This window comes from Cricetulus griseus, chromosome 9 (genome assembly GCF_003668045.3).
Source record: "Cricetulus griseus strain 17A/GY chromosome 9, alternate assembly CriGri-PICRH-1.0, whole genome shotgun sequence".
NCBI classification, from domain to species: Eukaryota; Metazoa; Chordata; class Mammalia; order Rodentia; family Cricetidae; genus Cricetulus; species Cricetulus griseus.
The window spans coordinates 9993959-10006468 of record NC_048602.1 but is presented as its reverse complement, the minus strand read 5'-3'; the positions used below and the strand labels follow the sequence as shown (position 1 = coordinate 10006468).

At 60.3% G+C, this 12510-nt stretch overlaps 1 protein-coding gene across 1 annotated transcript; it reads left to right on the top strand.

Moving 5' to 3' along the window:
* The first annotated feature begins 3711 nt into the window (after window positions 1-3711).
* Window positions 3712-11527, top strand: LOC113837191 (ETS domain-containing transcription factor ERF). The gene is made up of 4 exons (XM_027430335.2): window positions 3712-3895; window positions 8437-8671; window positions 9032-9147; window positions 9279-11527. The coding sequence occupies exons 1-4, from the start codon at window positions 3874-3876 to the stop codon at window positions 10604-10606; spliced, it is 1701 nt and encodes a 566-aa protein (XP_027286136.1). The 5' UTR covers window positions 3712-3873; the 3' UTR covers window positions 10607-11527.
* Window positions 11528-12510: the final 983 nt, after the last annotated feature.

The window sequence follows — 12510 nt, the reverse complement described above, 5'->3', positions numbered from 1 at the left end:
CTTTGAACTTAGGATTCTTCTGTCTCAAGCCTCCCTAATGCTAGAATTGCAGGCATACATTGCCATCACTGGCACAATTTCAATGATTTGTGTTATTGATAGTTGGGTGTCTTAGAGCATAGGGTGCTCACTCATCAATGAGGTGTACGGTCACTCTGCTAATGTATATATACATATATTATATATATACATGTATAAAATACACACACATATTACTTATATATGTATGTATGTATGTATGCTTTTCCCTGTTTATAATTATTACCAGTGACAATTTTATCTGTATGTTTATTTTGTTATTTTAAAAATATTTTAGCTCAGCCGGGCGTTGGTAGCGCACACCTTTAGTCCCAGCACTCGGGAGGCAGAGGCAGGTGGATCTCTGTGAGTTCGAGGCCAGCCTGGTCTCCAGAGCGAGTTCCAGGACAGCCTCCAAAGCCACAGAGAAACCCTGTCTTGGGTTTCATACGCCTTTAATCCAAGCACTCAGGAAGCAGAGGCAGGCAGATAGATCTTGGGGAGTTTAAATTCAGTCTGGTCTATATAGTGAGTGCTAGACTACCTAGAGCTACAAATTGAGACCCTATTTGAAAAAATTAACGGCGGTGTGTGTGTGTGTGTGTGTGTGTGTGTGTGTGTGTGTGTGTGTGTGTGTGAGTGAGTGTGAGTGCCAGCTGAGGACAGGGGAGGGCACTGGACTTTCCTGGAACTAGAAGGACAGGCAGTTATGAGCTGCCTTTTATAGGTGTTAAGAGCTTAACTAGGGTTCTCTGCCTGGCAGTAAGTAGTCTTTTTTTGGGGGGGGGGCAGGGTTTCTTTTTTTCTTTTTCTTTTTTCTGTTTTTTGTTTTGTTTTGTTTTGTTTTTCGAGACAGGGTTTCTCTGTGTAGCTTTGGAGCCTATCCTGGCACTCGCTCTGGAGACCAGGCTGGCCTCGAACTCACAGAGATCTGCCTGCCTCTGCCTCCCGAGTGCTGGGATTAAAGGCGTGCACCACCACAGCCAGGTGCAGTAAGTGGTCTTCACTGTTGAGTCACCTCTCTAAGCACTTGTTTCGGTTTTCTTTCTTTTTTATTTATCTACTTTATGTGCATTTGTGTTTTGTCTGCATTCATGTCAGTACGAGGGTGTTGTAGCCCATGGAGTTGGAGTTACAGACAGTTGTGAGCAGCCATGTGGGTGTTAAGATTCGAACCTGAGTCCTTTGGAAGAGCAGCTAGTGCTCTTTAACCACTGAGCCATCTCTCCAGCCCGTTTTATAGATTTTCTTGAGAAAGTGTTTCCGGCCGTAGCCCAAGCGAGCCCGCAACTCCCATGTAACTCAGGCTGGCCTTGAACTGGACCAGTCTTCCAGCGTCAGCATTCTGAGTGCTGAGATTAAAGGAGTGAGCTAGCTAGCATGCCTAACTTTATTTAATTAATTATTGCTGCTGGCAGTGTAATATCAAGTCTCAAGCATGCCAAACATATGCTGAGTTAGACCCCAGTTTGATATTTATTGCGCATTTGCATTGCATCCTGGTTTCTAATAGTAGTTTTTAATCTTTCAGGCTCTACTAGTAGCCCCATTTTACAGATGAGGCTCAAAGAGGTGAGTCCTCATATTTTAGGTCAGAGAAAGGGTAGCAGTTTTAGGGTTGCCACTCATGTCTGTTTTCCTGGTGGGAAGAGAGGACACAGGGTCTGTGTCATCTATTTTTTTTTTTTTTTTTTTGGTGTGTACCTTTAGAGCCGATCCTGGCACTCGCTCTGGAGACCAGGCCTCATCTATTTCTTTTCTTTTCTGAGACAGGGTTTCTCTGTGGCTTTGGAGGCTGTCCTGGAACTAGCTCTTGTAGGCCAGGCTGCTCCCAAACTCACAGAGATCCGCCTGCCTCTGCCTCCCGAGTGCTGGGACTAAAGGCGTGCGTCACCACCGCCAGGCATAACTCATCTATTTCAAACAGTGAAATAAATGCCAATGGCAAAACTGGGATGGTTGGATACTAATCCCAGCACTTCCTTGCTGTAGGATTTTTGGCAGGTTGATTTTCCCTATAAGAAAAAAGCCTTTTATTTTTCATCTGTGGTAGGGGTTACAGTCGTAACCGCCTCACTGGGAGTATGAAGATGCCTCAGACAATGCTTGGCTCAGAGCCTGGCACATCGTGAACACTCAGAATCAAGAGCTGTTATTGTAACAATGGTGATTATTGCTGGACCACGCTGCTCCCAGAGGGTTACAATATCCGTGGGGAGCCGCACTGTCCGTAGGCAAGGTTACATAATTCTCCAAAGGGGTGACACTTCCCTGGAGGCCACAGTCTCCCTAAAGAGACGGGCATGAGACGTCTCTGAAACGACGGTGAGATGGTTTAAAGGCTAAATAGGCACCTAGCACCGGAGAAGTTTGGGGTTGAAGCCCTGGGCACCCGTAGCGTGAACCCGATGGGCGTTCTTCCCTCTTTACGACTGAGTCTCCTAGCCCTAGCTACATCGACTCCTCTGGTAAAACTCCGTTTATTATTATTATTATTTTCATTTTCCCCGAGACTACGATTACGCTTAGCTTGTGAGAATACAGTGTGGGAATACAGCTTCAGTTTGCCCTCTATCCCCGCTGCAGGCTGCCTACCTGCATCCCGACCGGTACCCCGATTTCCTGTTTCCCAGACACAGACAGGCTCCACGCATCCATCCATCCATCCATCCCTCCCATCTGCTGCGGAGAACACAGACTTTACACTTCCCCTACGCCCAGGCGCTTTGGTCCTAAGCCCTGTCTTCCTCTCACCCCCCGATGCTCCTCCGGAGCACATTTGTTCAGACTTGGGTCGCCCCCTGCATCCTGGCGGTACCTCCGGAACCCCCTGCTCCAGGGTGGAGGCGGGGGGCACCTCCGGCCGGCCGCGCTCGTCCCGGGACAGCTGCAGCCCGGGGGACGGTGGTGACCGCGGGGGCTCCCGAACGCATCCTCTGGGCCACTTCCTCCCCAGCTGGGCTGGCTGCTCCAGGAAGGCCAGGACCCCCGTCTCCACGGGAGCCCGGGGTGCAGCCGCCCCCCCCCCGTTTCCGATGCTGGGAAACCTTTCCCACCCGTTCCACCCCACCCCTGGACAGCTGCCCTCTTTCAGGCTCGGGGTTGAGGTTGGGGAGGAGGGGGGGTTGGGTAAACCCAGGCTGGGAAATGGCTAGGCTCGCTCGCTGATCATCCTCCAAGATCCAGGCTCCGCCCCCCACCCCCCCACCCCCGGCCGCCCGCCCTGCGGAGAAGATTCTGCCCCTTCCCCACCAAAAAAAAAAAAAAAAATCTTAACATCGCCCCCCTTCTTAAAAAACTCCCTCCCCGCCCCCCCAAAAGGTCCCGAACGCAACTCTGCAGCCAGGAAAGGGCACGAGGGGGGGGGCATAGGGGAGTGAGTGAGTGATGGAGACTTGAGTTCCGCGGACTTTCGAGCCTCCGGGAAGGGTCGTGACCCCGCACCCAGGACCCCCCCACCCCTGCCCAGGACCCCCCACTTCCTCCCTCCCCCGCCGCGCGGCCCCTTTAAGCCCGGAGCCGGCCGGTCCTCGGTGGCTGCGCGCCGGGCGAGCGTGTGCGAGTGTGCGCGCGCGGGGAGGGAGGGAGGGAAGGAGGGGAGGGAGGGAGGGGGCGGGCGCAGCGTCTCCATGGCGACGCGGCGGTGACGTCGCCGGCCGGGGGGCGTGGGCGTCCCGGCCCCGGAGTGCGATATTAACCCGGGAGGCGGCGGCGGGGAGGGGAGAGGCTCCGAGAGGCGAGGCCGGGTGCGGCGGCGAGGGCGTCCCAGCGGGCGCGGGACGGGACGGGGCGACGCGGGCGCCAGGAGCAGCGAGCGGCCCGGAGTCGGGGCGCCTCGCCCCGGGCCCCCCCAGCATGAAGACCCCGGCGGACACAGGTGGGGGCGGGGGCGGCAGCACGTGTGGGGTGGGGAGAAAGACTTGTTGCCCCGGGAAACCGGGAGGAGAAACTTTGGGCGGGGGGCTGCAGGGGGGACCCGCACGATCGCTGCCCCGGTTGGGGGTGTGGGGGGTGCGAGACCCCCCAAAAGCGCTCGAGACCTGTTGCTTCTCGCGGCGCGAGGTGGGGTGCCGTGCCTGGGAGCCCCGGTGCCGCGGGTGAGCCTCCTTCTCCTCCTCCTCCCCCTCCTCCTCCCGGGAGGAGCGAACCGTGCGGGTGCTGCGGGTGCTGCTCTTCTCCCTGCCCGGGACCCGGCAGGCAGCCCGGGCTCTCCCGGGACCGCTGGGGTGGCTGGCACCGTCCCCTCCCTGCCGCTCTGTCTGTCACGTTGCACTCCGGGGGCCGGGACGTGTGCGGAGCGAGGAGGAGGAGGAGGAGGGGGGGTTCGGGGTTCGGTACCGGGGGGCGCCCCCCTCGCCGCGCTCGGTCCCGCGCTGCGCGGTCCGGCCCGTGACCTTCACGGCGGCGCGTGCCCCCGGGCGGCGGGGCGAGCATGGGGAAGACGGGGCGAGCATGGGGAAGACGGGGGGTGGGGGGCGAGAGGAAGGAAAGCACGGGACCCCCGGGGATCCGAGCCGGTGGCGCCGCCCCTCCCCCGTCCGTCTTCCCCGCTTCCCTCCCCCCCTCCCGCTCGCCCGCCCGCCCGCAGAGTCGCAAAGTTCCAAAGCGCAGCCCGAACGTTCGAAAAAGGAACTTTTTGTTTCCGACCTTAGAACGCGCGGCTTTTAAGGTGGCTCTAGGGGAGACGGCGGGGACCCTCCTCCTCCTCCTCCTCCTCCGGGAGGCGCGGGAGTTGAGAAGGGTGGGAAAGATTGGGGGGGGGAGAGAAATGCAGAGGCTCCCTCCTCGTCCTTCCTCCCCCCTCCTCCCCGATCCTGCGCCTCTCTTTCAGCGGGCCGTCTTCTCCCTCCGCCCCTCTCCCTCTTCTCTCTCTCTCTCTCCTTCCCCGCCAAGTTGCTCCTCCTTAAGGGGCCAGGGTTCCCCTCCCCCCCACCCCGACCCGAGCGCCGGGCGGGCGGGGGGCAGCAGGATTAAACCCCCCTCCACTCGGACTTCCCCCCCCATTCCCCTCCCTCCCCCGCCGCCCCCGGGCTCGCACAGGCTGGACTTTGCGCCTGGGCGCGCGGGGGGGAGGGGCCTCGCCGCCCCCTGCCCGTCTGCCCCGTCGGAATCCGGCCCGGGGCGGGACGAGAGCAGGGAGGGAGGGGGGAGGGGGCGGGCGCCGCTGTTCAAACTTGTTTCCTTCCCCCGGCGGCGGCGGCGGCGGCGGCGGCTGGGGCTCGCTCCTAGGTGCGGGTGTGTGCCCGACCGGCCCACCACCCTCCACCCCACCTCCCTGCTCGGAGGGTGGTGGGTGGGGGCGGCTCTTAAAGGGCTCCGAGTGGGGGCTCCGGGGATCGGGGCGGAGGAGGGGCGCGGGGGTGGGGCAGGGGTGCGCGGTGCCGTAGGGTCAGTCACGTGCGTCCCACTTACTCCCCGACTCCCACAGGCTCCCGGGCTGCCGGGCCCTGGGGGCAGCAGGAGCCGAGCTGGGCGAGCGGGCGAGCCTCGCCCGGGGAGGGGACCGAGGCGCCCAGACAACCCCGCCTTGCCTTCCCTCTGCGTTACGGGCCTCGGCTTGACGGGACCTGTAGGGCCACCGCAGCCCTGCCGGGGTCCCGCTGGCGTGTAGGTTCTCAGGGGGACCGCAACGGCCCCCCGGGCCGGTGTGTCTGTCCCGACTGCCGGCCCCCCGCGCGCCCCTGCATCCGATCCTCCATCCCGGCGCTGCCCTGCTCCGCCGTGGCTGGTTCCCACTTCCTGTTTTCTTCCCGGCTCTGGCGCCATCGAGGTCTGCCTGGAGTGGGGGAGGTGTTGAGGCCCCCCGGGAGGCAGGCGCATTATTTTTTCCTCAACCCCCCCTTTCCCGTCTAACCCCCAGGACCCCCTTAAAAAGTTTAGGCAGTCGTGTTTTAAGTTGGGGGCTGTTTCCCAGAACTTGCGCCCCCACCCAGACTTGCCCAGCCCGGGATACCCAGGTGTGTCTTCTGGGACCCAGTGCTTGCTGCCTGCAGCCACCTCTACACCCTGTCTGGGTTTCTGGAGCCCTTCCCTCGCTTGCAACTGCTTCCTTCCAGTCTCGCTGGACCCCCAGGCCGGGAGAGGTCCTCCTCCCGTATCCTCCAGCCCTCCTTGCTGCAGAGCTGGTGTTTCCGTGATTTAAACACGTGGACCCCGTATACAACACACACATGGTCTCCTTGCCCGTGCCTGGCTCCTGCCTTCAAGGCCCGGGGAACAGAGCCCCATTGAGACACCCTGACGTCACCCCCACTCCGTCCCCTCCCCAAAGCTGGGAACAGGCCCTGGTGTATGCTGTGTCCCGATGAGGAAAGCAGCCGGTACTAGGGTGGTGCTGGGGTGGGCCTGGGCTTGAGGAAGGGGGGGGGTCTCTGCCAGAAGTGGCAGCTAGGGTCCTGGCCCGGGGGTGGCGTGTTGCTCAGGGAAGGAGGTTAACAAGGGGGCCTGGGACAGCTCCCAGAATGTGGGCTTGAGGCCTTTCCAGAACCCCCCCACCTCCTTTCCGAGTTCCCTTTGTGTTGCATGTAGTCTCTCCCTCTCTTCTGCAAAGTTTATTTTTAGCCTTCTGCTCCCCCGCTCCCAGGACTGTCGCTGCACACACGTTGCCTGGTTACCGGGACACGGAGGCTGGGGCTGGTGGGCTGGGAAGGGTGGCTTTAATTTGGGGGGGGAGGGTGGAAGTCAGTACACCCCTCCACCTCCAGACTGATGTCTTAGGGGCCTCAGCCCCCCCCAACTTGGGACTGGGAGCCAGATTGGAACTGAGGTGGGAGTACTGTGGAGCTTCGTGCTCTGATGGCGCCAGGAGAATTTTGGAATCGGTGCCGTGGTGTGTGGATGGGCACCTTGATTAGGGGATGCCCTGGGACCTTGGTTCTCTACATACAGCAGGACAGATAATGGGGTGACCACCTGGATTCCCAAGAGAAGGATGAGGCTGTGGGTGCCTGGGTCCTTAGAAGGGGTTGTTAGGGGCTCCCCCTTGCTAAATTGAGTAGCGCTGCTGGTGCAGGACTCCGGGCCCCATGTCCCTAACAGCTGGAAATGGTGTTCCTGGAACCTGGCAGTGGTTGGCTGGATTGAGGCAGGGATTTCTGAATGGGGCATATGGGCCAGGAGGGCAGCGGTGAACTGGCCAGCCTTTCTGCCTAGGCCCAGGGTTCCGAAGTCCTGTGCAGGGGACACTTGAGTAATGCATTTGGAAAGGTGGTCCCCGAAGGAGTGGAGCTGCTGATTGCTGTGTTCCCAAGGGGAAGGAGCCTCTTTTGGATTTCACTTTGGGGTTGGGCCCAAGAGAGGGGGGTACTGACACGCACCAGCTTGGCTAGGGACTCCGCCCATTTCTAGCCATCTACCTTGGTCTTCCTTCTGTAGTGGCGCTAGGGCCCCTCATCTGCCTCCCCCTTCCTTGCCTTCCTCCCCTTTCCCTCCTCCTCACCCTCCATTACCGGCTGCCTAGTGCTGAATTATTGATGGCCCCTGATTACCCGGGGGTTTGGGAAATGACAACAACCGCAGCCCCCCCCCACCCCAGACTGCCCACCCCCTCTGGGGACCAAGTCAGCCCACCGCCAACCTCTACCCAAGGTTAATGCTAGGGGCGGGCCAGCAGGTGGGCTGGGGGTAAACGAAGGATGAGGAGAGGGAGGAAGTTGACAGTTCTGGGCCTGCTTGGGCTCTGCCTGGGCCAGGTCCCCTCCATCCAGGTCCTACGGGTGGACTTGGGGAGGGCATTGTGGTTCAGAGGGTCCAGTGCTGGGGGGGGGGGCGCTCTCTCAGACAGTCTGGGTTTCACTCTCAAGGGAAGACAAGAAGCCTCTGTGTGTGCAAGCGCTGACCTCATCGTCAACCAGCCACCCCACCCGGCCTGGTCCTTTTAAGAAAAAAAAAAAAAATCCTTTCCAGTCCTGGGTGGGAGTAAGAGTGTCTATAGGTCTAAGAGGAAAGATGGTGTATGTTTCTAAGGAGAGGGTCACAAAAGCTGGGTGTGGGGCACTGTTGGCTCTGAATGGAAGTAGGGGTACATAGAGAGGGCTGTACCCCCATCCTACTGGCCACGTGTGCCCTTTCCTGCCCCTCCCCCTCTCCCACTGGCAGCCCTGCCCGCCATCCTGGCTTGGTGCCTGGCCCCCTGGCACTGGCCCCGGGACCCGCCGCCGTCGGTTTCCTGTTTCTCCTGTTTCTCCCGGTGTCGCTGGAGCAGGCTCCAGCTTCCCCTCCTCCTAGCTCCTGTCTAACCCCCCTCACAGATACTCATACTGTCACCCTCCGATTTGAGTTATTTGGTGAGGGGAGAGGGCTTTCCTGGTGATGGATGGAAGGCTGAGGGGCTGGGCAGGAGGTGGACTCTAGGGTGTGACCCAGAACTTCCAACTTGGCATCTTGACCCCCAGGCCACTCCCTGTCTCCTGTCCCTAGGGTTTGCTTTCCCAGACTGGGCCTACAAACCGGAGTCCTCGCCTGGCTCGCGGCAGATCCAGCTGTGGCACTTTATCTTGGAGCTGCTGCGGAAGGAGGAGTACCAGGGCGTCATCGCCTGGCAGGGGGACTACGGGGAATTTGTCATCAAGGACCCGGATGAGGTGGCCCGGCTCTGGGGGGTCCGCAAGTGCAAGCCCCAGATGAACTATGACAAGCTGAGCCGGGCTTTGCGGTGAGGAGGGGCAGTGGGCCCCGGAGGACATGGGGCGTGCCAGTCGCCGTGGTCGGAAACCCCTGGTGCATGAGGACAGGTTTGGGGTTTGGTCCGGAAGACCCTCCCGGCTGTGTGAACTTGGGCCTTGGGCAAGTCCTGGCCCTTTGTGAGCTCACGGGTCACACACATAGGTATCCCAGGCAGGGAATGTAGTCGCCACTGGAGCCTCTAGTGTGGTCCCCACTCTGGCTTCTTGATTTCTCCTTTGTGGCCCTAGGCTATTGGGCACCCTTTAGGAGTGCCGCGCAGCCACGCGTCATGGTGCCTGGGGTCCTGTGCAGGGTAGCTTGATGGCCCGATGGTGTTTTGTGCCCACAGTTATTATTACAACAAGCGGATTCTGCACAAGACCAAGGGGAAACGGTTCACCTACAAGTTTAACTTCAACAAACTGGTGCTGGTTAATTACCCTTTCATCGACGTGGGGCTGGCTGGTGAGTGTGTGTGTGTGTGTGGGGGGATGCGTGGCCTGGAGCGAGCCGGGTGGAGGGGTGGTGGTGGGTCGTCTTGTGCCCGGCAGGGACCAGAGGTCGTAATGCCCAATATTGCTCCCTTCTCTTGCCAGGGGGTGCGGTGCCCCAGAGCGCCCCTCCAGTGCCGTCGGGTGGCAGCCATTTCCGCTTCCCTCCCTCGACGCCCTCCGAGGTGCTGTCCCCCACCGAGGACCCCCGGTCTCCACCAGCCTGCTCTTCGTCTTCCTCCTCTCTCTTCTCTGCTGTGGTGGCCCGGCGCCTGGGCCGGGGCTCAGTCAGTGACTGTAGCGATGGCACGTCGGAGCTGGAGGAGCCTTTGGGAGAGGACCCCCGGGCGCGGCCGCCCGGCCCCCCTCCGGAGCTGGGCGCCTTCCGAGGGCCCCCCCTGGCCCGCCTCCCGCACGACCCCGGTGTCTTCCGCGTCTACCCCCGGCCCCGGGGTGGCCCCGAGCCCCTGAGCCCCTTCCCCGTGTCACCTTTGGCCGGGCCCGGCTCCCTCCTGCCCCCTCAGCTCTCCCCGGCGCTGCCCATGACCCCCACGCACCTGGCCTACACACCCTCACCCACGCTGAGCCCCATGTACCCCAGTGGCGGTGGGGGCCCCAGCGGCTCGGGGGGAGGCTCCCACTTCTCCTTCAGCCCCGAGGACATGAAGCGGTACCTGCAGGCCCACACCCAAAGCGTCTACAACTACCACCTCAGCCCCCGCGCCTTCCTCCACTACCCTGGGCTGGTGGTGCCCCAGCCCCAGCGCCCCGACAAGTGCCCGCTGCCGCCCATGGCGCCCGAGACCCCGCCGGTCCCCTCCTCGGCTTCGTCTTCCTCTTCCTCCTCTTCATCCCCGTTCAAGTTTAAGCTGCAGCCACCCCCGCTGGGACGCCGGCAGCGGGGGGCAGCGGGCGACAAGGCTCCTGGAGGCCCCGACGGCAGCGGAGGAGGAGCATCGGGCGGGGTGGCACCCCCGCCGCCGCCGCCGCCACCGCCGCCGCCACCCCAGATCAAGGTGGAGCCCATCTCGGAAGGCGAGTCCGAGGAGGTGGAGGTGACTGACATCAGTGACGAGGACGAGGAAGACGGGGAGGTGTTCAAGACCCCCCGTGCCCCGCCTGCTCCCCCCAAGCCGGAGCCCGGAGGAGGAGGAGGAGGAGGAGGAGGAGGAGGAGGAGAGGCCCCCGGGGCGGCCCAGTGCATGCCCCTTAAACTGCGCTTCAAGCGGCGCTGGAGCGAAGACTGTCGCCTGGAGGGGGGCGGGGGCCTCCCTGGGGGCCCTGAGGATGAGGGTGAGGACAAGAAGGTTCGTGGGGACACGGCGGCGGCGGCGGGCCCTGGGGAGGCCGGGGGGCCCCTCACCCCGCGACGGGTGAGCTCTGACCTCCAGCACGCCACAGCCCAGCTCTCCCTGGAGCACCGAGATTCCTGAGAGCTGTGGGCAGAGGGCCCCACGTGCCCCCCTCCTCCCCACTCCCTGAGCTTTTGCTGCCTTAACCCCCCTCTTCCCCCCCAAAGTCCTGGAGGTGAGGGCAGCTCTCTTAGTCTCCTCCCTGCCTCCCTTTCTCCTCCTCCTCCCCACGTTTTGTATAAATTTTTTTTTTTTTTTTTTTTTTTTAATGGTAGGGTGGGTGGGTGCCCAGGGCTGGGGGGCTAATCTCCTCATCTCTGGGTTTCTGAGTTCTGGGCAAAGTGGTGGTGTGGGGGTGGGTGGGAGGGGCTTGTAAAGTGGGGGCACCTCCATTCTGGGGATTTCTATTTGAACAGAGGCTTTGGCCTTTAACACCCAGGAACATTTTTTTTTTTTTTTATTACAATCGTAGGAAGTAAAGCCTTGTCTCCCTCCCTGTTCTCTGCCTCTTACCTCCCCTCCTCCTGACCCCCTCCCTCCCTAGCCCTAACCCTGCCTTCCTTGCCCCTCCAGGGGCTGCGAGTGCCTGGGTTCCTTATACCCCACAAGGTTGCAGCAGGGGCCGGAGGGACAATTTTATAAACCAAAAATTCTGTGGGGGGTGGTGGGGTGGGAGGCAGAGGAAGGTGAGGGTACCGCCTGTGGGCCACAAATCTCTACAAGTGCCTGTTCCCCACCCCACCCCAGTACCCGTCCAGTCCCCTCACGCCCGCCCCGAGCTGCTCCTAGGTCTGGCCCATGGGCAGAGGTGGGTCAGGGGACAGGGAGGGGAGTCCCTTGAAACCAAACTGGAAGCCCCTCTCTGCCTCCCAGCTGGGGCCTCAGGGGTGGGCTGGAGGGCTGTGGTCAAGCCTTATTCTGTATTGGGAATGGAGGGGTGGGTGGGACATGAGGGAGCTGCTGGAGAATGTATTCGAAACAATAAAACTTTGGACCTTTGAATGCGGTGATGTGTCCTCGGTACTGGGTGCAGCCGACCACAGCAGCACCACAGACTTGCCTTAAGGCCGGACAGGTCTAGACACACCTGCTTCCATCTGTGGCCAGAAGGCCTGACTCCACCTGAACAGGTCACATAGGCCTGCGGAGCTACTGGCCTCCTCTCAGGTGTCACAAACCTCAGATGATTTAAGGTCTCTGGCTTCTCTAGTCTTGTATTTCCTTGACTGGTTTCCTATCATCCAATCTGCCTCTCGGACCCTTAACAGGGTTGAGCCTGCTTCTCTACTACCTGAATTGCTTTTCCCCTCTCCAGCTCTGACTGCTCAGCCACACCCCCATCGGTCCCCCTTGGAGGGTCCTGTATTTTTGAACTGCCTCTGGCACACCGCTCTTCTCCCTTAAATGTACATGGAGGATGGTATAGTGTGGTCCACACCTGTTATTCCTGCATTTGAAGTTCGAGTTTAAGGCCACATAAAAAAGGGGAGTATCTTGTTATTCCACTTGGGATCCTTTGGCAGTGAGGCCTGAAATGTAGGCCTTGGGCTGGAGGGATGAGTCTGGTTGAATGGTTTTGCTCTTGTAGAAGATCTCGGTTCCATTCAGAGCACCCAGGTGGGGCAGTTCATGACCACCGTAACTCCAGCTCTAGGGAATTTGCCCTCTTCTGGCCTCTGGCACCTACACAGAGCTGGCATACATTTCCACAGATTCACACATTAATAAAAGTCCTTGAAGAAATGTTTACGAGTGGTTAGTCTGTACGCATATTTGCATATCTTGTGTGCTGTGCCTGAGGTGGTCAGAGGAGGTGGTTACAGACTGCCATGTGGATGCTGGTAACTCCCCCTCGTCATCCGCTAAGAGCAGCAAATGCTCTTTATCTCTACCGCCCCAATAAAACTAAACCTTAAAGAAACCCTCGAAGATAATTGGTAATCTTTGTCCCACCAGGGCGAAAGCCCCGGCCAACAGGTATTTCA

Coding starts and splice junctions, on each gene's coding strand:
- LOC113837191 (XM_027430335.2), top strand. CDS start 3,874: ATGAAGACCCCGGCGGACACAG. Junction 8,672..9,031: donor AAGCTGAGCCGGGCTTTGCG/GTGAGGAGGGGC, acceptor TTGTGCCCACAG/TTATTATTACAACAAGCGGA. Junction 9,148..9,278: donor CATCGACGTGGGGCTGGCTG/GTGAGTGTGTGT, acceptor TTCTCTTGCCAG/GGGGTGCGGTGCCCCAGAGC.